The 25,923-nt window shown below is 43.3% G+C and overlaps 1 protein-coding gene across 3 annotated transcripts in view; it reads right to left on the bottom strand.

The window, feature by feature from the left end:
* Window positions 1-1,398: 1,398 nt before the first annotated feature.
* LOC105476285 (sialic acid acetylesterase) overlaps window positions 1,399-25,923 on the bottom strand; it is a 39,298-nt gene continuing 14,773 nt past the window's right edge. For all 3 annotated transcript variants that reach the window (XM_011732067.2, XM_011732068.3, XM_071075763.1), the window contains 7 exons: window positions 21,785-21,923; window positions 16,444-16,621; window positions 14,936-15,045; window positions 14,236-14,369; window positions 6,625-6,782; window positions 5,454-5,649; window positions 1,399-4,069 (listed from right to left, as the gene is read on the bottom strand). In XM_011732067.2, coding sequence (XP_011730369.2) covers window positions 3,818-4,069; window positions 5,454-5,649; window positions 6,625-6,782; window positions 14,236-14,369; window positions 14,936-15,045; window positions 16,444-16,621; window positions 21,785-21,923 — 1,167 coding nt within the window. In that variant the 3' untranslated portion in view covers window positions 1,399-3,817. The remainder of the gene's footprint in view (window positions 4,070-5,453; window positions 5,650-6,624; window positions 6,783-14,235; window positions 14,370-14,935; window positions 15,046-16,443; window positions 16,622-21,784; window positions 21,924-25,923) is intronic.

The raw sequence follows: 25,923 nt of genomic DNA on the forward strand, positions 1-25,923 counted from the left end.
AATATTTTCCCACTATTACAGCCTGAGTAATACCCGTATTAAAAGAGCCTCATTTTAGACAGACATTTACAATTTTTGGAATGTATCACATGGAGAAAGGTTGACACTGTTTTTTCAACTATAATGCGTATACAACTATAGTGTGTACGTACACCACATATACATATACTTGTATGGAGATATGTGTAAAATGTTTTTATTATGGATCATGGATTTAAGAAACTTGAAAAGCCGGGCACAGTGGCTCACACCTGTAATACCAGCACTTTGGGAGGCCGAGGCAGGTGGATCACAAGGTCAGGAGATCGAGACCATCCTGGCTAACTCGGTGAAACCCCGTCTCTACTAAAAATACAAAAAATTAGCCAGACGTGGTGGTGGGCACCTGTAGTCCCAGCTACTTGGGAGGCTGAGGCAGGAGATTCACTTGAACCTGGGAGGCAGAGGTTGCAGTGAGCCGAGACCGCACCACTGCACTCCAGCCTGGGCGACAGAGCAAAACTCCATCTCAAAAAAATAAAATAAAATAAATAGAAAAACACTGCCATAGTATACTTAAACTATCTTTTCATCTGTCAGATTGTTAACGATTTTTTTTATTTTAACAACATCCAGTGTCAATGAAGGTCAGGGAACAAAAGGACTTCCTTGGTGAGAATGTAAGTTGTTTAATCCTTTGGGAGGGTTAAGCTGTAGGTATCAAAATTTTAAATATATATTTATCCCCTTCCACGTTAAGGACCCTAAGAAATAGTATGTGGTATGGACGAGTGTGGTATGATGTTTGCATGTGATATTCATTACAGTATTATTTTAATAGCAGAAAATTATTTAAAAATCCATATGTCCATTAATAGGAAATTGGTTAAATAAAATGAGGCTTCCACAAACTGAAACACTCTAAATCTATATTTACATAAGAAAATTATTTTGGTAAAGTAAGTCAAAAACACAGATTACAAAATAATACGTAGTGTATAACTCAAATCAAGTGAACAGTTCAGCAAAATAGTTTCTCTGAATGATGAATTTGGGGGTGATTTTTACTTGCTTATACTTTAATGTCCAGATTTTCTACAGTGCCTATAAATTTCATTTTAAAACTAAAAAGTTATTACATTTGGGGAAATACAGTGAATTCCCACATAATGTTTTAAATTATTCTGCCACTAAAAATAAATGTACATGACTTCATTAACATAGTCATTGCCTAAACCATATTTTTCACACTATGTATTCTAGGTTCCTGGAGGTGAAAGGAACCTGGACTTAGAGTTCTTGGCTACCTCTAGCTGCCCCTGAATTAGAACAGCCAATGGGGGTATGTGTATTGGGGGTGGAGGAGTGGACATGTAGATTGACTTTTCCTCAGGCATCAATCTGTTACGAGGTTCATGGTTTCTTTTTTTTTTTTTTTTTTTTTTTTTTTTTGAGACAGAGTCTGGCTCTGTCACCCAGGCTGGAGTGCAGTGGCGTGATCTCGGCTCACTGCAAGCTCCGCCTCCCGGGTTTACGCCATTCTCCTGCCTCAGCCTCCTGAGTAGCTGGGACTACCACCTCGCCCGGCTAGTTTTTCGTATTTTTTAGTAGAGATGGGGTTTCACCGTGTTAGCCAGGATGGTCTCGATCTCCTGACCTCGTGATCCACCCCTCTCGGCCTTCCAAAGTGCTGGGATTACAGGCTTGAGCCACCGCACCTGGCCGAGGTTCATGGTTTCTATGGGGCCAGATGCACGAGAGGTCAAAGCATGGGCAACAGGAGTTAACTGAATGAATTGAATGCTAGGAAGTCCTCAGGGGAGCCAAAGTTCCTTGTAAAGTGTGCAGATTTTTTGTTTTTTAACTAAATAAAATCTTGGCACTGATAAAGTTATTCCTGTTTGGAGCTACACCAGAACCCCCTGGAATTCTATAGAGGGGTAGAACCAAAGCAAAAACCATCATTCACTCTACAGAGTGATTATAAATTTCATTTTCAAACAGTAAACAGTTCCTAAATTGGGGGAAATAGAGTGAATTCCACATAATGTTTTAAATTATTCAGCCACTAAAAATAAATTTACATATTATTTCATTAATATATTCACTACCTAAACCATATTTTTTACACTAAGTAAAATACATTGTATATGTAGAGTGAGTGATGCTTTTTGCTTTAGTTCTCATTTTTCACATTAAGGGGAGGAAAGCTACCCATAGATAGCATTCTTGTTCCTTTTCACACGCTTCAAGGACAATTTGCAAGTTTTGACTGGATACAAATATATACACATCACTAGTGATTATGCTTTTATTTCCAACTTCTAATAGGTAACATAATTTTCAGGCACCGTTAACTGTTTTTAATCCATCAGTAAACTGCATTAAGATTCTTAATAATAAACACAAAAGGTCTCTTTCATGTTTATATCATCTGCATTATTTTTCTATATGCTTGTCTTTTGTTTTTTTTTTTTTTTTTTTTTTTTGAGACGGAGTCTCGCTCTGTCGCCCAGGCTGGAGTGCAGTGGCTGGATCTCAGCTCACTGCAAGCTCCGCCTCCTGGGTTCACGCCATTCTCCTGCCTCAGCCTCCCGAGTAGCTGGGACTACAGGCGCCCGCCACCTCGCCCGGCTAGTTTTTTGTATTTTTTTTAGTAGAGACGGGGTTTCACCGTGTTAGCCAGGATGGTCTCGATCTCCTGACCTCGTGATCCGCCCTTCTCGGCCTCCCAAAGTGCTGGGATTACAGGCTTGAGCCACCGCGCCCGGCCTATTTTTCTATATGCTTGTCATGTGGCTTTACTTTCAGCCTCACTCTCTCTTTTCTTCCAAATGGATTATCCTTAAACCTTTTACCTTTAAAGAGCCTGAGATTTATATTTAACTCAAACAACACATTTGCTTCTGTTGCCCCTATGTTCATGTTTTCCTAAGCCAGAGTTTCCCGTCCCTCCTGTTCCTGGCAGCCCAAGTGCCTTCCCTGGGCTACTCCCACCTGGCCCTTGCTTTTCATTCCTTAGGGCAGTCACTTAGCACCTCCCAAAGTGCCTGTACATGTTTTCTATTTCTTAAACATTCATATTATCATTGTTTACATTGAAGGAACAGAATTGGTTTGGGCTTGAAGAGAATACAAAGAGATCTGTCTTCAATTATATGAAAGACACCGATAGTAGTAGTTTCACAGGAGACAGATTTCAGTTCCACATAAGGAAAAACTTGGAAAGTTTTAATGGAAAGTTCATACAGAGATTCAGTAACCACCTGTCAGAAATTTTGTAAAGAACACACGAGGGCGAGGTGGCGGCGCCTGTAGTCCCAGCTACTCGGGAGGCTGAGGCAGGAGAATGGCGTAAACCCAGGAGGCGGAGCTTGTAGTGAGCTGAGATCCAGCCACTGCACTGCAGCCTGGGCAACAGAGCGAGACTGCGTCTCAAAAAAAAAAAGAACACAAGAACACTAGCTGGGCTATGCGGCCTTTACAATCTTCCAATCCTGAGATCCCACAACTCTGGATAACAAGGAGCAAAAGTATTAGATATTTCACTCCCATTAATATGAGGGAAGTGAATGACATTGAGGTCCAATTTGTCTGTAGTTCAGAATTAGTCCAATACAGACCCTTCGACTAACTAGGGGACAAAAAAAGCAAGCATTTCAAGTTACCTACCAGCCTGGGCTCATCAGAATATAGAAACAGCCATGTGCTAGCTGGAAGCCATTCAATGAGGCTTTCTATTAATTTCCTTTAAAAGCAATGGTTATTATTGAAACTCCTAAATGCTAAAATCTGAAGGACCCATCCTTATATCTAAGTTCTGATCATATTGAAACAGTCATTTAGCAACATTACTCTGATGTCCAGAACCCTGGTCTGTAATGAAAGCAATGAAGGGAGGGGCTGGCAGGGCACTGCTGGGGTGGTATAGGGGACACTGCTTATATTCACAAGGCCATGTGGTCCAAGCATAGCGGAGAGCAACCACGGTGCCCTGACAAGAATCAATCGCCAGGGTCAGGGACTGGGTGGAGAAGGTGTTCATGGAAGCTGGAAGCCACTTGCATCGATGGTCACTGCAACAGGAGATCTAATAAGAGAGCCATAAAATAGGAATGATTAGGTCAGAAGGGTCTTCTAAGAAGCGGCACTGCTCTTTCAGACAGAATGGATGGGAGGAAAGGAGACACTCATCACCAAGGACCTACTCCTACAGTAACCAGAAGAAACCTGAGCCCACTTTGGATCTAGTCAGTACAGCCACAGGTTGATAATACATGTTCATGTGATTAAATAAATAATTTTAATAAATAAAACATTTGCTGGGGGAGACAAGCATGATCACATGAGGCATTTAGGGAAGGTTCCCCTGAACATTCTTTGGGTGACCCCTCTTGCCAAACAGCAAGGCAGGCAGGAATTTAAGTGAACAGAGTGGCCCAGCTGCTGCTGCTGCTCTGTGGCACTCCCAAAGGAGCTGCAGAATGAAGAAGGGGCATAAAGGAACTCTAGATACGAAGCCTTTCTCAAGCCAGAAGGCAATCCAGAAACGGGAATACAAATTATCCAGAACCCAAAGGTTAAATTCTGTCCTGGAACAGAGGATGGGCAGACCACCAGCAACTGACTAAAAGAGGAGAGCTCAGAATGCAGACTTCTCAGTTCACCTGGAACCCAGTGTGGAAAGAAGCTAAGTGGGGTAAGTGCCAACCAAGCATCTGAGGCAGGTGGATACCATAGTTAGGACTTCAGAAACAGCAGCCCTAGATAAACTCCTGTGTAGTTAAAAGTTTGCTTTTAATACTCTTTTCTCTTCTCCAATGCATTCTTTTCACACACCCCTTCCCAACCTAAGGCCTCATGATTCCCAAAGTCACTCATTTAAATGTTCCACGTAGGAATGACTCCACCCCCCACCCTCAACTATCAGAGACTCCTAAATAACCGCTTTCATCAATGGCCCCAATTCCATAGCAGAATGACCCCTGCTAGGTATTAGAAGGAGTCTCATATAAGTCACACTAAGTTACAAATACCTAAGAATAAGCCTCTCAAAGGAGAACCTCAACTCAGAGAATGTCAGGATTTAGGAGAGTGTAACAAAAAATACACCCAAGGATGAGGTGAATCTTCTGGAGCAAGGATCTTTCAACAGGTAACCTACAAATAAAGCTGCAGGCCCTGCCCTAGCAAAGATGGTTGCTTTGGGAGAAAACATTTAAAAGGAAATTTAAAATTTTTAAAGTCCATTTTAATATGGACTTGTTTTCCCTTTCTTGATTGTCCTGTCTGTCAAAAGTGCCTCTAAGCTAATGAATTAACAGCTGTTTATTTGCGGCTCTGAAATACGCTCAGCCCCAACCAACCAAGACCTGCCGCATCGTAATGTTGTAACAAAAGAGACGGCCTCGGTGTGGAGGAAATCCTGACTCCACCACAAAATGAACCCCTGTTTATTCTGCTGTTCTTCTCACCTCAAATATCTTGTTGTCCCTTTTCTGCACCTGGATTTGCTGGTAATATGTGAGATTGAGCAGCCCCTCGTGAGCCAAGAGTTCTATCTTCTCAGGCAGTGGTCCTTCAAAGGTCAAGTTCTTCTCACCATAAGCCAGAGCACGGGCCCCCAGGTGCAGCCGATAAGCCACCGTCTGTTTATCTCGCGGGTGGATGCTACACGATGAGGAACAAGTAGAGAACTTTGGGTTTAAACTCAACAATAACCACATTTTTTAAAAAAGGGGGATTATACAAAGCACCCTTTATGAAAGTAAGAATAAAGCTGACTGAACTCCGTGATCAGTGGCTAGTCAACTTAAGGGAAATGGTGAATGGTAGCCATAGATGGGGCTCTGGGCCTTCTATAGGTTGGAAACCTTGAAACAATAGATGGCTTGGAAGGAAGGAATAAAGGGAGGGATGGGAGGAGGGAGGGAGACATGGAGGAAGGAAAGATACCAGAACTAACCTAAGAGAGCTAACTCATAAGATTGTTCCTAACCACTAAAAGTCAGGTTTCTTCTGAATGAACTGTTCATTATTTGGTCCCCTAGAGCTTTTATGCATTTATTCAATAAATCAATCAAGTTCCTCCTATAATCCAGACACTGTGTGTTGGACTCTATTTCCTATGTGAAATCCCCTCACATCCTACAGTTACTGTGCAGTATTCCCTGGGGCTGCTCACAGATATCCCGGTATTCCCCCTCTGCGGCCAGAGGAGTGCTGGAATTCCATTTCTGCTGTCACTGAAGTTAACCATAGCCTTATGACTTGGTTCGGCCGGTGCAATGTGAGCAGAAATGACTTGTGTGTAAGCACTGAATTGCCAGTATGAGACTTTAAGATGACTGTGGAAGCACAGGTCAACTTGGAGCCTCTATTGCTCTGGGCCTGTGAATGATTACAGTGAGCAAAGTCTCTGTTGACCTTCTTTTCACATAGACAGTGAGCAAGAAATAAACTTTTGGTGCATCAAAGAACTGAGATGTTTGTTGTTGTTACTGCAGCAAACATCTGCAGCACATCCCAGCATACATGATTCTAAGTGCCAATCCTCAGTCTAATCTGCCCCTTACCTGTGAACATCAGAGTGAAAGACTACAGAGAAAACACACTGTTCATGCAAAGCCCAAGAAGCAATCATACCTGCCAAAAGGCGAGTCTCTATCACAGAGGTCCATAGCTACGGCCATGAAAGTATTGGGCATCTTTGGGTTGGGGACATAGCCAAAGTCTGCTGTTTGATGCCAACGGATCTGGGGAAATCCATCGTCTGAGCTCTTCTTAGACAAATCTGAAGATAACTAGAAAGCAGAGACATTGTTAATTTTATTGCATCAGAATCCCAAACTGGAGTCTTTTTCACTGGCAGACTCTGCTTCTGCTTCTCTCATTGCATTTAAATGCTCATTCAACAGGTATTTACTGAAATTCTTACTGTTGTGGCAGTGTCTTTCCAAAGACAGCTGCAACAGTCCCTCTCATCCCATGTGCCCTCTTGCAATGCAACTTTGCCACACCTCAGCAGCGGGGTCTGTTTCTCTTCCCTTTGAATCTGGGATTTGCTTTGACCCATAGAATGCAGGAGAAATGATGTTGTACAGCTCCTGAGTCTTGGCCTTATGAGGCCTTGCCTTCTGATTTCATTCTCTTGAAACCCTGAGCTGGTCATGTAAACACTGTCCAGTTACCCTGCTGGAGAGATTATGGAGTGAGAGGGGCCTTGGAAATTGAAAGATCATAGAAAGACAGGCTCTAGTGTTCCAGCAATCACAGACAAGGGGCCAGTCATATGGATTTCTAGATCCTCCAGTTCAAATTGCAGCCACATAAGCAAACCTAGCTGATATCACACAGGGCAGAAATGAGCCATCCCAGGTGAGCCCCACCCTGGCCAACCCAAGGAATCATGAGCAAAAAATATGGCTGATGGTTTACGCCCCTACGTTTTGGGATAGCTTGTTACAAAGCAATAGATAACTGATATATCTGTATACAATACAGGGCTAGGCACTGTAGGGAAGCACAGAAAAATCTACCCTTGAGCACGTGCTAAATTGCATCCAAGACTCCAATTCTTTACGCCTTCCTGTATCCACACCCTCTTGCCATGTGGCTTTGCAGTTCCTCCTGTTAACAGGACAAGTATGTTTCCCAACCCCTTGATTCTAAGCTCAGCCATGTGGTTTGCTTTGACCAATAGACAGAAGCAGAAATTATGGTGTGTCACTTCCTAGCCTAGGCCTCAAGAGACCCCACATGGCTTCACTTGCTCACTGCACTGCTGCTATCGCCATAAGAAGGACGTGCCTGGGCTAGCCTGCTGCTCCCTGGAGAAGGACAAGAGCTTCTGGAGAAGGACAAGAGCTCCCCTGCCGACCCACAGCGGTCTGAAAGAGCCTAAGGATCTGCAGCTTAGCCAAATCACCCAAACGCCAGCTCCCCAGACAAGAGCTACCTGTATAAGAAGGGCTATTTTAGGCCGGGGGTTTTGAGGTAGTTGGTTACACAGCAGTAACTAACTGGTACAAGTACTTTACAGCTTTGTTGAGGAGGACAGACCTACACATAAGAAATAAACATAAGGGTTTAATGGGTTTATGTTTCATAAACATATAAAATACTATGGATTAAATGTTAAATCAGTGCCACAGACAGCAAGTACTAAACATTTAGAACAGGCAAAGATTATTATTATAGGAAAACGTGGCCTCAGAATTCATAAAAACAAGTGAAATGGGCACCAAAAATATGAGGAGTCACTCCAGGCAGTACTGCTCACACTTCACATGTTAGAAGCATGTCAGATGCAAAGGTGGGGAGGAGCATGGTCGTTCCGAGAGAAGGGCAATCCAGCTGGACTGGAGGATTTGTGAAGGAAAGACAAAGTGGGAAAGATAGCAAGGCAAGCGTTTGTATAGTTGATACTTTCGTATTAAGCAATAAGGAACTACTGTAGAGGTGACAGCAGCAAACATTGTGAATGTGCTAAAATGCTACTGAACTCAACACTTTAAATGGTCAATTGCATGTTACATGAATTTCACCTCAATTAAGAAATTACAGAGCCACTGAAATTATTGACATGATCAAAGGACCATTTCAAAAGATTGTTCTAGTGATCATACAAATGGCTCTGACAAAAAACAAAATAAGGCCAGGCATGGCGGCTCATAATCCCACCACTTTGGGAGGCCAGGGCGAGTGGATCACCTGAGGGCAGGAGTTCAAGACCAACATGGTGAAACCCCATCTCTATTAAAAATACAAAAAATTAGCCGGGAGTGGTGGCAGATGCATGTAATCCCAGCTACTTGGGAGGCTGAGGCAGGAGAATCACTTGAACCTGGGAGGTAGAGGTTGCAGTGAGCCAAGATTGTGCCACTGCACTCCAGCCTGGACAAGAGGGCGAGACTCCATCAATAAAGGACTTAACACAGAGAGACTGATTAAACAGCTATTATAATATTCTAGACACAAAAACAAAGGTCTAATCTACAGAGATAGTAGTGGAATGGGATGATGAGAAATAATAACTGACAAAACCAGGCAACCAACTGGATGTGGGGCACAAGAGAAAGGGTAAAATCCATCATTCGGAAGCCACGGCATCTGAATGAACTGTGTGGCATCTCAGGCATCCAAGTAGCACCAGAATATCTGGGGAATAATATTGTTCCAGAAAGAGCCTGTGAAGGATCCACAGCTCATGTATTATCAGTCAGCTCATTTATTTATTCATGCTTTTAACAAATATTTACTGAGCACCTACTCTGTGTCATGCACTAATACCGGCCTAGAAGATAGAGCAGTGAACAAAACACAAGAATCCCTTCCCATTCTTATATTCTAGTGGAGAGAGATAACGAATAACAAGACAGATCTGTAAACTACATATCCTATGAGAAAGTGACAAGTGCACTGGAGAAAAATATAATAGGGAAGGATGAGAGAGTGTCAGAGTTGAACAAAGACTAGAAGGAGATGCAGATGACTCACAGGGAGCCACATCCTTATACAATCCTCTCCTCTTTGTGGTAGGGGGAACTCGTAACTTGATTCTAACTAATAGGCTATGGCAAAGGTAATGGGTTATCACTCCTGTGATTATGTTATATACGGCAAAAGTGAAGGGATTTTGCGGATGTTACAAGTAAGGTCCCCAGTCAGCTGACTTCACATTCATCAAAAGGGAGAGTATCATGGTGAGCCCGACCTAATCAGGTGAGTCCATTCAAAGAGGGTCTAGAAGCCAGCCCCCTCCCCTGCTGGCCGTCAAGAAGTAAGCTGCCATGAGTTCTACAGCTTCAAGGAGGTGAATTATGCCGACAACCACATGAGCTTGGAGAGAACTCCAAGCCTCAGATAAGACCCCGGCTCTGTCTGACACCTTCACTTCCACCCTCAGCAGAAGATCCAGCTAAGCCATGCAGGCCCAGACATCTCACCCACAGAAACTGAGATAATAAATGTGTGTTGTATTGTTTTAAGCTGTAAAATACGCAGTCATTTCTTGCTCAGCAATAGAAAACTAAAATAGCGGGAAAAGAACTTTCCAGGCAGAATGGAAAAGAAAATGGCAGGCCCCAGGACGGTAGTACGCCTAGCGTGCTTAAAGAAAAGTAAGGTAGCTAGTGTGGCTGGAGTGGCATACGCAAGGCAGAGAGAATTAGGAGGTGAGGTCGGCGGGTAATGCAGGCAGTGGGCATGTCATGTATGGCCTTGCTGACCTCAGCACACGGAGACCCACTGGAGCCTTCCGACCTGACTTACACTTCAGAGGGTCACTTTGATATATTGAGAATATCCTAAAGGAGGAGAAAAAAAGGTAGAAGCAGGAAGAAGACCAGTTAGGAGGCACTAATTCAAGGGAGAGATGATGGTGGCTTAGACTAGCGTAGGAAGAGTAAAGGTAGTGAGAAGTGGTCAGATTCTGAATGCAGAGTGAGTTAACAGGATTTGTTTTCATCTAAACGGAAAGTTGATATACTCCTACTCCTGCAAAACACAGAGGCTCCCAGAAAAAAATCTTTACTATTACTATGATACATGCAGTCCAACTATTTCTTCCTTCTTTTTCTGATGTTTACTCAGATCACCCTGTCCTTTGATTTAGATAGCATCTTATTCTTAGCACCAGTTCCAGCCAATGAGAGGCATCAACCTATTATCTCTCTTTTACAAACCATGATCGAACTGTAAGTCAAACCACAAACTGGGAAGCAGTCTGGGCCAGCAACAACATTGTTTTTTTTGACTCCATTTCAAAATGTCTGACCCCATCAGAGGACTGCATTTTACACAGACTGTTCCACCCAGCCTTATTACTCACACAGCCCAGAAAATACCTGACATCATCCCTACGAATGTGGCCAAATGCAACTTTGAATCGAGGATATTTTCTGCTCTCTGAGTTGCTCCAGAAAGATGAGAAAATCATCAGGAGAACACGGAGAGGTTGCAATAATAACAGAAAGGAGCCTTGGATATGATATGGAACTAATAGGCCATTTCCAATTCTCTTATTAAAATTCTCTTAGGCAAATCAGCTTTAACATAGGAAATGATAAAAGGTGCCGCTGAAGCCTCACAGTGGAATCTCATGAAGACTAGAAAATGGGAATTAAAAATCTATTAAGTCACCCTACTTCTTCCACACAACACCCAGAAGACAAAGTGCAACCACGTGCGCCAGCCAGGGTCATAATGAAGATCACAATAACAAGTCACAGGAAAGAACTGTGGTAAAAAACTAGCCTGAAGCTCAACAGGGAGCAATGCTAACAACAGCCCCTCAAGCCAAGGGAATTTTCTCAAAATGGCAGTTTGCTGAGAATTCTTGCAGCAATTCACTTTCATTGACTGCACTACTATAAACTCGCCACATGGGGGCACCGGCGTACTCCACACCCAAATGAAATTCCGGTTTTCCTAACCTGAGACACAGTGGGGCACTACTCGGTCTCCCACAGTGGGTGGTAGAAATACTGCGGCTAATAAAGGCCTAGACCAGCCAGAGAATATAAAGCTGGCCACGCTCACAAATAACATGCTGCAGTTTGTGGTGTGTTCAACGGTTCCTCGAAATCCCTGTTTAAAAACCACTCCCTGGGACTCCAGCCCCTGGCCTCCTGTTCTTTCTCTCTCAGGTTCCAGGTGGCCTTTCTACTAACCAGTCTGGGATACACGTGTCCAGCCCTGGTCTCTCCATGGAGCTCGCATCCTCCATCTCTAGCTGTATTCTAGTCACTGCAACCATCATTTCACTCTTAGCACTTCTATGAAGCCAGTTCCTCTTTCCTTACAGACCAACTGTCCCTCCAGATCTTCTGATTTCTCTATCAACAATATTCAACACTAACATTACCTGGTATGTTCCAGGCTTTACATGGATGAACTCACTCAATATTTGAAATAACAAAAGTCCAGTATCGTGTTCAAAAACACGTAGCTCCAGAAGGGTCAGAGCTAGCATCGGAATGCAGTTAGTCTCGCTCAGACTCAGTCCGAACCATTATGTTGTCATGCTGGGTATTTCCCTTCAAAGGGATATGTTTATATTTCCAGACTTCCACTAGTAACCAGCATGTTTTTGTTGGTGATAATAAAGTGAAAGCCTGGAGATTAAGGGACTTTCACTAAATTGTAAGGCATAAGTACAAGAACCAGGTCTTTCCGGTTGCTATACTTGTTTTTCCTTTTTTTTCTTTCTTTCTTTTTTTTTTTTTTTGAGATGGAGTTTTGCTCTTATTGCCCAGGCTGGAGTGCAGTGCTCACCACAACCTCCGCCTCCTGGGTTCAAGCGATTCTCCTGCCTCAGCCTCCAGAGTAGCTGGGATTACAGGCATGCGCCACCACGCCCGACTAATTTTGTATTTTTAGTAGAGACAGGGCTTCTTCATGTTGGTCAGGCTGGTCTCAAACTCCCAACCTCAGGTGATCCGCTCGCCTCAGCCTCCCAGAGTGCTGGGATTACAAGCGTGAGCCACCACGCCCGGCCTGATTGCTATATTTCTAGCACCTCACAAGATTCACAGCATATAATAAGCATTCGACACATACTTTTGGTGTGAGTTGGCTAAAGTCATACTCAAATCACCACGTGCACAGGCCAAGCGAGAAAAAAGTATTTCCAAGGGCCAAGTGTAGTTTCCACCAACAGGGATGCAGAATTGGTGACAGGAGCTGCTACTTTGAAAATAATGAGCAGAATGATCTCATTTCAAAGTCAGGACAAATGTAGGAAAGAAGAAAGAAAATAATCATAAAGGTATTTTAAGTGAAAAGGTCTATACAAATATTCAAAAAAAGGTACAGTGAAAAGGACAAGGTAGGGGAGTTGGGAGGATGGTGAGAAGGCATCTGTGGGGCGTGCGGAGGTAGGTGTCTGGGACCATGGATGTCCCATTTACACAGTAAAGCCTACTCTGTTGTCATGTTGTAAGATGGGCATTGTTTTTATATCACCTTACTTGTTTGATTTCTTATGTTCTAGAAAAACCAGCACTACCACCCTGCTAAAAAGTTTAGGTCATATGAACATGTGGAGGCTAGGCAATTATGAACTTGGTCAAATATGTTTATTCTTTTTATGCAAGGCTGAAAGCAGAATCTTTCTGACTAGTTATCTCTAATTAAATGTATGGTTTCTCTTGCTATCTTTTTTCATTCACGTGTTAAGCCGCTATTTAATGAGTGCCAATCAACTACAAACATACTAGGGATGTAAGTGTGACCCAGGAAAATGTAGTCACATAGGCAACCTCATGCAAATAAAAAGGGGAAGTAGAGAGAAAGGGGACATCTAACCCAGACTCTGGATAGTCACAGAAGGCTTCCTAACTAATATGTAAGCTGAGACCTAAAGGGTGATTAAAGTTAACTAGGAAAGTATGGAAGGTAAAGAGCAAGGCAATGGCCTGGGAGTGAGAGAGCATAGTGGATCCCAGGGAGTGGAAGGGATAACACCAAGCTGGGGAAGGGGTGGGGAAGTGGACATTCTCACAGACAGTTGCTAAGAGTGTAAATTTATACAAATTCATGAATTTCTACAGAGAAATCTGGGGACATGTTCAAAGCCTTATCAAGGTGTACCTTTTGACCCAGAAATTTCATTTCTGGGACTTTACCTTATGGAAATAATCAAGCATACATGCAATGAGCAACAAGGAAAATAAACATGCCAAAGCTTATTAAAGCAAAATGTTTAAAACAACCTAAATGCCCAATCTATAGAGAGCTAGTTAAATAAACTACAATATAACCATATTTCAGACTCTACAATCATTACAAACTGCATTGAAGATTAATATTTATTGACATGAAAAAAATGTTTACTACTTATCTCTAATTGAAATATTACTTAAAGAGAAAAATGCAAGATATAGTACAGATCTATTTCAAAAATAAATGAGCAGAAGAGAGCTGCTTATTTCTGGATTGGAACATTATCAATGTTTTTAGCTCCTTTTTTGCTTATCTTTTTAATATTTCCTCAATGAAACTGTAATCCTTTTTTAATAAGAAATATTAGTTACTTACAACTTTTTTGAAGATTTAATTGTCCTATCAGTGAACTGAGATGAAGTAAGCCTTACATTCAGTTCTTGACCAGCACGTTATGAGGATGAAAAAGGAAGATGAACTCCAGGAAAGAGATCTAAATAGCACATCCCCACACCAATGCCCCTAAACCTCTTCCTCTCAACACAGGAACAGGTGTTGACACGGACAGAGAAGCCTTTACCCACATCGTACCTGGACAAATCCAAATGGGAAGAAACGCTCTGTCTGCCCCTGGGAACCACGGTGGAAGGTTTCGCGCCAGTCTTCGATGAGTGCAGGGAATGTGCAATTGTACAGGTCCGTGTTATAATTTATATTGGACTCCCCTAAAAACAGTCCAAATTGCAAGGGGAGTTTGGAGTAGACTGCAAAAATGACCGCACATTACTCTCCTCCCTCTATCCATGCCCTGAGGTAGTGGTCTTCCCACAGTCTCTCTGGACTGGCCTTTTTCCAGCCAATGGGGCATCAGCAAATGTGATACAAGCAGAGGCTTGAAAAGTACTTCAAGTTTGGGCTCTGCCCTCTCCTGATGACCCTGGAATCCTGAGACTATTATACGAACAACAAATGAGTCTATACTGGCTTGCTAAAGGATAAGAGGCCACCTCAGAACGATGTTGCAACAGCCCCCAGACAATACATCTAGGGAGAGACCATCCTAGGTCATCCAGTCACCAGACAATCTGCCAGGTGGGCAAAGACACAAACGAGGTCCAAGCAGGAATGAGCTGAAGCAGCCCAGACATAAAAACTACCTGCTAACCCGCAGAACAGTGAGCTGAATAAAATTATAAAGTGATTGTTGCTTTAAGCCACTATGTTCTAGGGTGCTGTGTTACACAGCAAACGCTATCTGATACAATGGAGAAAGAGTACACTGAACACTTACCCTGGTACCACACCACCCCTTTCAGAGTCATATTGCGCAGTGGATGGATCATGGCATTCCAGAGGACAGAGTGCTTACTGGGACCAGTTACGGAATTATATGGAACGGACCTGAAATCATACGATGCACAAGTGTCACCAGAGAGCCAGTGATTGATCACCTAAGGGTCCCTAACTGGGCATCTATCCACTTTCACTTGTGGCAAACTTCTGATGAAAGCGACAAAGAATTAAAACTGAATGGAAACTCCTTCTCTTGAAAACATAGGAATATTCTCCGAATTTCACCTCCGGGTTATTCCCAAAATAAGTGTATCAGTCAGCTCTCTATGGTAATTAAAGGTAATTTCTAAGGTAATTAAAGCCACAGAGAAGGAGTGTTTTATTGTTCAGTATCTCACATGGAGGGGGGAGCAATACATTTACTTAACTTTTCTTAAAGAAACCTTCATTTAATGGACAGACATTTAGGTTGTTTTAAACTTTTTGCTTTTATAAGCAATGCCAGGAGTATCTTCCTTATAGCTAAGTCATTGCATATATGCTTAACTATATCCATAAGACAAATTCCCAGAAATGAAACTGCTGTGGCAAAGGGCATCTTTTTTAAGGCTCTGAACACGTTCTCAGATTTCTCTGTGGAATATTTATATGAATTTATCCTGTAGCTGCTGCGTGTGAGAAGCCCACATCCCCACACCCTCAGGATTATCCCTTCCACCCCCAGAGAGCTGGTCTAACGCTCACTCCTACTCTACTGCAGGCCATTCTTCCTGTTCCAAGTTGAATATCTTCACTCCCCCACAGGCAAGCTTTTACCCAAACTATACCAAGAGCTCAAACCCATCCTCCTCCCACAGGCCTTCCCAGCGTGAATGAGACACGGTCCGGGAAAGCAGGTCACCTACTGCTCATCTCTACATCGATGTTAGTATCAGGATTTGTATTCGCTAGCCCTTTCCCTCCCCAAGTATTCTTCCTGATCCAGCCTTTCCTAAGCGGGTGTTCAGTCAGTGTACTGATACATTTCTTTGAGTACATGTTTACAACATTTGTTCTTCCTGTTAGATTGTTTATTCTTCTAGGCAATACAGCACAATGGTGAGGGGCACAGACCTTGAAGCCAGACTTGCCACTTACTAGTCACGCCCATGAGCAAGTTACTAAATCTCTCTGAAATTTGGTCTCTAATGTCTACACTTCAGTATGTTAATATATAATAATATATATTCAAAATATTAATAATGAATATATATAAAGTGCTTAGCACAGTGTCTGGCATATAAAAAGCTTTCAGTAACCACCAGCTATTACTATTATTAGGGAAAAAGATAATTTTTTTACATGTTCTCAAACGATTGTGGTGGCAATGACAGTGAGAATAATGCATTCCCTGTGCATGAATAAATTACATACATTCGACACTTAACTCCCCACAGAGGACCATGACCCTCTCTCTTACATAATTCCCTGGTAGGCTCTTTCTCAGACTGGAGAATGCTGTCTTACCCTTGTTTAGGAACCCCGCAGGCTTCCAGTGACCGTCCAGATGACCAGGCTTCAATGGGTGTCCCGCCCCAGCTGGAGGCGATCAGCCCGATGGGATACTGCAGAGTGTCATACAGGTGACGCCCAAAGAGCCAGCACACTGCTGACATGTACTTGAAATATCCGTGGCCTAAGTTTTCTGTGCAGAGAAACGGTTAAAGAAAAAGAGCCAGAGAAAGGTCGATGGATACAAACTGCAGCTGCTAGGTGGGTCTAGGTGAGAAGGGTGGGCAGAGGTCATTCTTCTGTTCTTTTCTAAGACTTTCAAAAGTAGGATAAGATTGAGAGGCACAGAGAAGACACAGCATCAAGACCAATATGCTGGTCTGAACACTATTATCTCTTCCAAACCTTCCCTAAGGAGAATCTTTTCCAAGGGAGAAAACCGTAACCTTAGTGATAGTTTCCTTTTAGCTGTCTTCATGTTTTTTCAGTTGCTCAAAACGCTTGTTCTCATAACAAGGAGATAGCACTCTCTGCCTGGGAGAGAGGCAGATATGATAGCGATTTTGCTCTCAGTCTGAGTATAAATAATTCACTTACATAACATGGAAGTTAAAACTCTCTGGCTAGGCAATAGGCTTCCCTGTGCTTCCCATCACTTACAGGATCCACAGACTCTCGGATAATCAACGCTCTCCCGCAAATAGGTGAGAGGTGGGAAGGCCATCACGTCCCCATGCTACTCTCTTCTATGTGTCCCCTCTTACTCAGCCACTCATTCCCACTGAGCTCTGTGGAAGGGAAAAAGCAAGCAGGGGGCAGCTTAAAAAGAAATGTGTTTTATTTTTTTTTTCTGGGTGGTTTTATATCCAATTTTATAGCTGTGGCAAAGAGGCTGGGCGCGGTAGCTCATACCTATAATCCCAGCACTTTGAGAGAACGAGGTGGGTGGATCATCTGAGGTCAAGAGTTCGAGACCAGCCCTGCCAATATGATGAAATCCCGTCTCTACTAAAAATACAAAAATTAGCTGGGTGTGGTGGTGGGCACTGTAATCCCAGCTACTCGGGAGGCTGAGGCAGGAGAATCACTTGAACCTCGGAGGCGGAGGTTGCGGTGAGCCATGATGATGCCATTGCACTCTAGCCTGGGTGACAAGAGCAAAACTCCATCTCAAAAAAAATAAATAAAAAATAAAAGTAAAAAAATAAAAATAAAGAGCTATGGTAAAGAAAACACGGACAGATAAGTGATGGGAAATTTGGCCCAAAGGGAAAGCAACAGAAGCCAAAACCAGTGTTTAAATTCTCAGCACAGTCTAACCCATTCATCCAATTACACTGCCCAGTAACCAACAGAGGCAAGAGTGAGCAATTTCATGTTAGGAGAAAGCTGGTGAAGAGGGGGGCATGCATGCGCACACCAGCATGGGATCAGTTCAGCCCAAGGTTTATTAACGACTGACTATGGCTAAGTCTCTGGCACTCCAAAAGTAGACAGTGCGATAGTGAGGATTCAAATCAATTCCAAAAGAATAAAAATGGACTGAGCACCTACCATGTGTCAGGAACTACTAGATGGATGGGAGACAGTGAGGAAAGTGATACAGAGACACATGGAACCTCTCCTCATAGGTCTTATAGTTGATAGAATAAGACAAATAGGGCCGGGCATGGTGGCTCACGCTTGTAATCCCAGCACTTTGGGAGGCTAAGGCAGGTGGATCACGAGGTCAGGAGTTCGAGACCAGCCTGACCAACATGGTGAGACCCCCGTCTCTACTAAAAATACAAAAAAATTAGCTGAATGTGGTGGTGTGTGCCTGTAATCCCAGCTACTCAGGAGGCTGAGGCAGGAGAATCGCTTGAACCTGGGAGGCAGAGCTTGCAGTGAGCCAAGATGGCGCCACTGCATTCCAGCCTGGGTGACAGAGCAAGATTGTCTCAAAAAAAAAAACAAAAAAAAAAAAGAAAGAAAGAAAGAAAAAAGAATAAGACAAGTATTTAGTTGAATAAAAAATATGGCAAAAGATGGTAAGTGCCTCAAGAAGTACAAATAAGTATTAAAGAGTTTTAACACAAAGAAAGAATACCAAATGAGAGGCAGACCCTAAAAGGCCTAATAAAGACTGACCTCCCCGCCCCGCACCGCGCTTCCGCAATACTCTGTGCATCACTAGACCTTGCAATAACCATCTGCTCAGTGTTTCCCTTAGCTCACTACACTATTAGCAGATACTTCACCTGATTCACGTCTGTATCCCCAGCATCCAGGACATGATGGAGAGTCAGTGTTTGCTGACTGACTGAGAGTGGCTGTGGTTTCACTGACAGTAGGTAGAGGGGAGTGGTAAACAGGAGGGAAGAAGAGAGCTGGGGAAGCCTTAAACCATCAACAGGAGTTTAATAAACAGAGCTGGCACTCTAGGCAGAAGGAAAAATACATGAAAAGCCACACAGAATAGGAAATATTCTGAGAGTATTTGGCTGGAGCAGAGATTATAAAAGAGAACAGCGGAAGATAAGACTGGAGAGGAGGTTGGAGTCATATCTTGGAGTAAAGAAAATGGAAACCCACTTGAAAATGTTTGAGAATGAGAATGTGGGGTGTAGGAAAAATAATAGATCCCAAAGACGTCCACACACTCATCCCTGGAACCTGCGGCTGTGTTACCTCGCATGGTGAAAGGCACTCTGTAGACATGATTAAGGTTAGGGACCTTGAGACGGGGAGAGTGTCCTGGCTCATGTAAGTGGCTCCAATCTAATTACAAGAGTCCTTAAAATCAGAAAACCTTTCCCAGCAGCAGTGATGTGATAACAGAAGAAGAGGTGGGAGGCCGGGCACAGTGGCTCATGCCTGTAATCCCAGCACTTTGGGAGTCTGAGGCAGGCAGATCATGGATGACTTGAAGCTACGAGTTCCAGACCAGCCTGGCCAACATAGTGAAACTCCGTCTCTACTAAAAATACAAATATTAGCTGGGTGTGGTGGGGCACACCTGTAATTCCGGCTACTTGGGAGGCTGAGGCAGAAGAATCACTCGAACCTGGGAGGTGGAGGTTGCAGTGAGCCAAGATCACATCACTGCACTCTAGCCTGGGTAACAGAGTGAGACTCTGTCAAAAAAAAAAAAAAAAAAAAAATACGGGAAGAGCAGGCGGGAGAGATTCCCAAAGTGGGAGAGATGGATCCTCTGTGCCCTTCCTAGATATCTGCATTGCCTCGCCTCTTTTTTTTTTTTTTTGAGACGGAGTCTCGCTCTGTCGCCCAGGCTGGAGTGCAGTGGCGCAATCTCGGCTCACTGCAAGCTCCGCCTCGCGGGTTCACGCCATTCTCCGGCCTCAGCCTCCCGAGTAGCTGGGACTACAGGCGCCCACAACCGCGCCCGGCTAATTTTTTTCTATTTTTAGTAGAGACGGGGTTTCACCGTGGTCTCGATCTCCTGACCTTGTGATCCGCCCGCCTCGGCCTTCCAAAGTGCTGGGATTACAGGCGTGAGCCACCGCGCCCGGCCTGCCTCGCCTCTTTCAGGCTGCTACTGAAATGTTGCCTTTCCCCATCCCAGCACAAACACTTCCTATTGCCTCCCTTCCCTCACATATTTATTTGTTTTGTCTCATTAGCACATGTCACCCATTAACCTATCCTGTGATATCCACATTTATTCATTCAGCTTCTGATTTCACAAAGTGAAAACAAGTTCAGATAGCAAGGCATAATACATTATCCAAATGTGATTGAGTCCTGAGTTTTGGATACCATGTAGTAAGAGTTCATAGAGCAAAGGATTCATCCAAAAATTTACCTGAATCCATTCAGTTCCTGAGCTCTTTTATAGAGAGAATTCAGATAGTTTAAGACTGGATAGCATCAGACACTTTGTCTATAATTTACTTATTTTATGATTCACTTTCAGTATTCCCTTACACTAGACTGTAAGCTCCACGAGGTCAGGTATTCTGGCCTGTTTTACTCACTACGATATCCCCAGCACTTAGAACAGTGTTGAGCACATAGTAGGCACTCAAATATTTGTTAAGTGAATTACTACTTGTAAATGTAGGAACTTCTGAGCACCAAGGAAAGCATGCACAGGAGAAAAAGAAAAAGTCCAGGGGGAACACAGGGACCACCTCTGAGGGAAGGGAATGAAGAAGCAAAGAAAAAGGGACGGAGACGACAGAGGAGGAGAATTTAGGAAAAGAAAGCACCAGGCAAGCAAGGAGGGACATGCAGTTTCTAACGGGGGTGGTCCGCAGTGCCGAATGTGGCAGAGGTCTCAGTTTTCTCATTAAAAGAAGGATAGTAACATCAAGGTGAACAAATTGTCGGGTGGAAGCAGAAGCCAGGTGACAAAGGCTCAAGAGTGAACACAGGGAAAGAGAGTGAAAAGAATGAAAACGGAAGATGTTCTAGAAAGGTTTAACAAAGCAAAGGAGAAAGATGAAGCATCTGAGAAGGGTGTTTGCGATGTTTACTGTTGTTTTGTTTTGTGTTTTGAGAATAAAAGAAAGGCTAAGCTCAGAGAGCAGGGACTGTGTGTCTGTTTGGTCACTGCTGTATTCCTGGGGCCTGGCACAGATCCTGACACAAAGCAGTCACGAAATGGAGAGTGGCTGGGTGCAGTGGCTCTCACCTGTAATCCCAGCACTTTGGGAGGCTGGGGTGGGTGGATCACAAGGTCAGGAGTTCGAGACCAGCCTGGCCAATATGGTGAAACCCCATCTGTACTAAAAATACAAAACTTAGCCTGTACTCCCAGCTACTGGGGAGGCTGAGACAGGGGAATCACTTGAACCCGGGAGGCGGAGGTTGCGGGTGAGCTGAGATCTCACCACTGCACTTCAGTCTGGGTGACAGACTGAGACTCCGTCTCAAAAAAAAAAAAAAAAAAGAAAGAAATGGAGAGCTCACGCTGAATGGACTAAAGGGAAAACCACAGTGCCTAAGGGATTAAAGAAGGCTCTGGAGAAAGGAGAACCCAAATCAGAGTTAGCCCTGAAAAGAGATCAGTCAGTTGTCTACAGACATAGAAACAAGGGAAGAAAGAGGAGTGGATTTGGAGTGAAGACATTGGCGAGAGATGCTGGCAGAGCCCATGCCGAAGGGCCTCGATATTTTCACTGAAGATGTTGAGGGAAGAGTCATTTCCCCACAGCAAGAGGGAAGATTTGTTGGTAGTCTTGGGAAGAAACCTGAAATAGTCACCACCAGGAAGGATGAAGAGTCAATAAGAAAGGAATAAAAGGCATGAGTAATAATAAATAGACATATAAGAACCAAATTCAGCCTTACAGAATCCACTTAGGGCACTAACCCACTATATAAGAGACAGCACGTTCAAGCTGTCACATACCTGAGGTGGGCTTAGACCATTGCAAGTCAACAGCGACAAGGTCCTCCAGCTCCTGCTCTGCTTGAATGGGAGAGACGGAAAAGATGCGGACAGACTGATAGGCAGCAGTGTTAGACAACTCCCTTGTAGCATTAAATACCTGGAAAAGAAATTGAAACATCATTTAACCTAGCTGGTGGTGAACTAGCCTGACACCTCTTAGTAAACATCAATCCTCTGAGCTGCTAAGCCTTCAATATACTGAGATCATATTAATAAACCAAAATCAATGGGCTGGACTGAATCACCTTGATCCACTTTTACCAAAAGAGACCATGATGAATCATGTTCCCAAAGAGGGTAGGAACATAATGAAATCTGTGATCTTAAGGAGCAGGTCTATGTTAGACAAGAGGAGCTGTGAAGTAGCTTAGGCTAAAGAATATTGCCCAGCACTTACAACACTCTGATACCTTGAAACTAAATACTTCTACTCTGAAAAAGTATTTCATAACACAAAACCAGACCAATTAACTTCTTTTTAAAATGGTGCTTAGGATACTATGTGGAACCAAAAAGGCCGTGAGGAGGTAGATTTGTCTAATCCACACCACACAAGAGAAGCCTGCTCAAAAGAAACACAGCTGAGAAATGACTGTTGAACTACTGAAACATAGTTGAACAACTGAACCATACTGGAATAAGTCTCAAAATGCATATACAGTTATCCTTTGTATCCACATGGCATTGGTTCCAGGAACCACACACTCCCACCCCCGGCCAAACCCCAGCACATCAAAATCTGAGGATTTTCAAGCCCCTTGTATAAAATGGCATATTTGTTTATAGCCTACAAACATCCTCCTGTATACTTTAAATCATCTCTAGGTTACTTATACCTAATGCAATGTAAATGCTATGTAAATATTTGTTATATATGTTAAGCAACCCTAATCTGAAAATCCAAAATCCAAAATGCCCCCAAATCCAAAATTTTTAGTGTGCCAACATGATGTCAACAAGCAGAAAATTCCACACATAAATAACACAAATTTTGTTTCATGCACAAAATTATTTTAAAATATTATACAAAATTACCTTCAGGCTATGCGTATAAGGTATATAGGAAACATAAATGAATTTCAGGTTTAGACTCGGGTCCTGTCCCCAAGATATCTCATTATGTCTATGCAAATATTGCAAAATCCAAAAAAAAATCCGAAATCTAAAACACTTCCAATCTCAAGCAGCTTCAGAAAAGGGATACTCAACCCATATGTATTGTTTGTTCAATGTGTATTATTTATTGTTGTGTGTCACTTTTAATTTTAATTCTTCAAATATTTTCTATCCATGGCTGGTTGAATCTGCACATGTGGAACTGGTGGATACTGCAGGCTGACGGTATCCTCATCTCGGTCTTGGTAATTCACCAAAGAAAAGCAAGGGAGGCATGGAGACTGGAAAGATGGTATTCAGGGTAACAGCTCAGAACAGTCCCAAGGAATTAAAGAAAAGGGTCCATCCAAAGATAAATCATGTTTTCCCAAATCACTTTATTAAACCTCATCAATTGTCAGGAGTATGAGAGGAGTGGCTTAGGATTTTGGAGTCTTGCTCTGTTGCCCAGGCTGAAGTGCAGTGGCATGATCTCGGCTCACTGCAAGCTCTGCCTCCCGGGTTCATGCCATTCTCCTGCCTCAGCCTCCCGAGTAGCTGGGACTATAGGCGCCTGCCACCATGCCCAGCTAATTTTTTGTATTTTTAATAGAGACAGGGTTTCACCGTGTTAGCCAGGATGGTCTCGATCTCCTGACGTCGTGATCCACCCACCTCGGCCTCCCAAAGTGCTGGGATTACAGGTATAAGCCACCACGCCTGGCCTCAGTTCTTTCTTTGTTAGTCCAGTAAAGCATCATTGCTCTATGAACTTATGCACAAGTGCTATTTCCTCTCATCCTGACTTTTCAGTTATTTTTTTATTTTAAAACAAATATATCAGAAATATTTTGTTTTGTTTTTTTATTTGTGTGTTTCTTCTTGAGTCCTTCCTATCCCCCTGGACCGGCCCAGCTTCTCCCAAAACAAAGGGCCAACAGGAGCATCAGGAAGCCCAGTTACCGCTCGCCTCAGGGAGCAGGTGCTCCAGCTGAGTCGGGGCTGCCACAGCAGTGAGAGGCACAGGAGGCTGGGTACGTTCCATTGGCCACTGGTCACAGAGTGTGCAGCTGGCTCGCTTTCCACCCCCACCCACCCACCGCAGAGAATACAGCTGGCCCTCCAGCCACAGCGTAAGAGAAACACTGAAGCAGCCGAGTGTCCCATGGTGCATTTCACTGAAAGATGCTGCCCCTTGAATCTCTCTGGACTTGCCAGTGAGCCGGCTGTGCCCAATAAGATGGCCAGATGGAAATGAGATAGCTCTTTTGGTCACAGTGGGAGTCACAACCTGAAATGCTCCCTTGGTAGCAGCAGCTCTAGGCTATCAGGGTTACTGGTCTTCCCATTCTCAAGAAAATTCCATAGGAAATCCAGACCTGTTTGTTCAGGATCATACCTGGCAGGTTAATGTGAAGTAAACACGAAGGAGTAAGAACAGGTTAATGCACTCACAGTATATCTGGCAGGGAAATTATTTTTCAGCAGCAAGTACCTGTAAAAAGCCACCTCCTTTGGAATTCAATTCTGCACTAAGCACTCAGGATCCTATGTTGCTTCCATGGAAACAGTGGATGAAACTGCTTTCATTCTCTCCACCCACACTAGCTTCCGCACTGACTGGGAACTCAAGTGCCTCATCGCAGTGAGACGCCAGCTTGGGAGGCAGCATGGGAGAACATGCTACTTGTCTTTTAGACCCGTTGCTAACACTGTAGAGTACTGTGAGGCCGATAGAGTCAGAATGGTTGGCATTCTCCTGTATTGATACCAGCACACGGAACTGGATCCAAAACATTGACTGGAAAACTTCCATTTTCCAATTCACATTTGCGTGTAATTTCAAGCCCAAACTTGAAAGCCACAGAGAGTGTCAACAAAAATGGGGGTGGGGACCATTCCTTCCGTACCTGACAATGTAATGACAATTACTTCAGAAATTGGTATCCTTTCCCAATGACTAGGCCTTTTTGATGAAAGCATTTCCTCGGGGATATGGGCAGCAAACTTAGGAATAAAGAGATTGCAGGAAGATTTTCATTTAAATGACACTTGGTTCCCCTGCTGATGAAAGGGGAAGACTTACTCCATCTGCTGAGATCAGATTTCATCTCATCAAACACCACAGTGTAATTATTTTTCTACCAAGTATTTAAATGAGGATGTAAATGAATACCAAGGTATTTGAAGTCATTAACGCCACAGAGGCTGGGAGAGAGCACTGCTTCCTCTCTAGGGACTGGACCGTTCACCATCAAAGCAGCTGCTCACTGGTGTTCATTTTGCAACCTTTATACCACATTCTTGAATTAATGAAGACACGTCAAGAATCTATTTCCTCAGAGAATCTTGGCATGGGGTCTGCATGGGGGAGCAAAGCATGCATGTGAGTGTGTGTCTGTGTGCACACACACACACAGAAGGACAGAAATTTTATTTACTTAAAAGAATTTGGAAATTCTGTAAGTTATTTTACCTTCTACTATGGTAGCAGTTCTAAAATTGAGGAGATAACTATTAAAAAAAAAAAGCCAGCCTCATAAGTCCTGTGAATCTTTTGTTGGAATGTGGTACCAGCCCTTCTCTTCTGGATCTTAATTTCTCTGTTTGTAAAATAGGAATGTGGGGAGTTCTGAGATATTGGAAAATGGGTTTCCTGATGGATATTGGCCATCTTTTTCTGAGCATAACTAGAAATATCCAAGTCTTAAGACCTACCCTGACTTAGGAGGCGACAGATGAACATTTAGACTCTTCTCCATTTATAAACATCTCACTCAGCGTTATAAATAACACTCAATTTTAAAATTCCACTTTACCCTAACAACAAGATGGGCATACAATCTGCCATTTCCTCGATTTGAATGTGAAGAGTGGTAGGTTATAGTGGAAATCTTACCTCCTCAGAAAAGTCACATGGAAGGAGGGAAGGAGAAAGACTCGCGGGTGTGTGTGTGTGTGTGTGTGTGATGTGTGTGTGTGATGTATGTGTGTGTGTTGGG

Source organism: Macaca nemestrina, chromosome 12, assembly GCF_043159975.1.
Source record: "Macaca nemestrina isolate mMacNem1 chromosome 12, mMacNem.hap1, whole genome shotgun sequence".
NCBI lineage: Eukaryota > Metazoa > Chordata > Mammalia > Primates > Cercopithecidae > Macaca > Macaca nemestrina.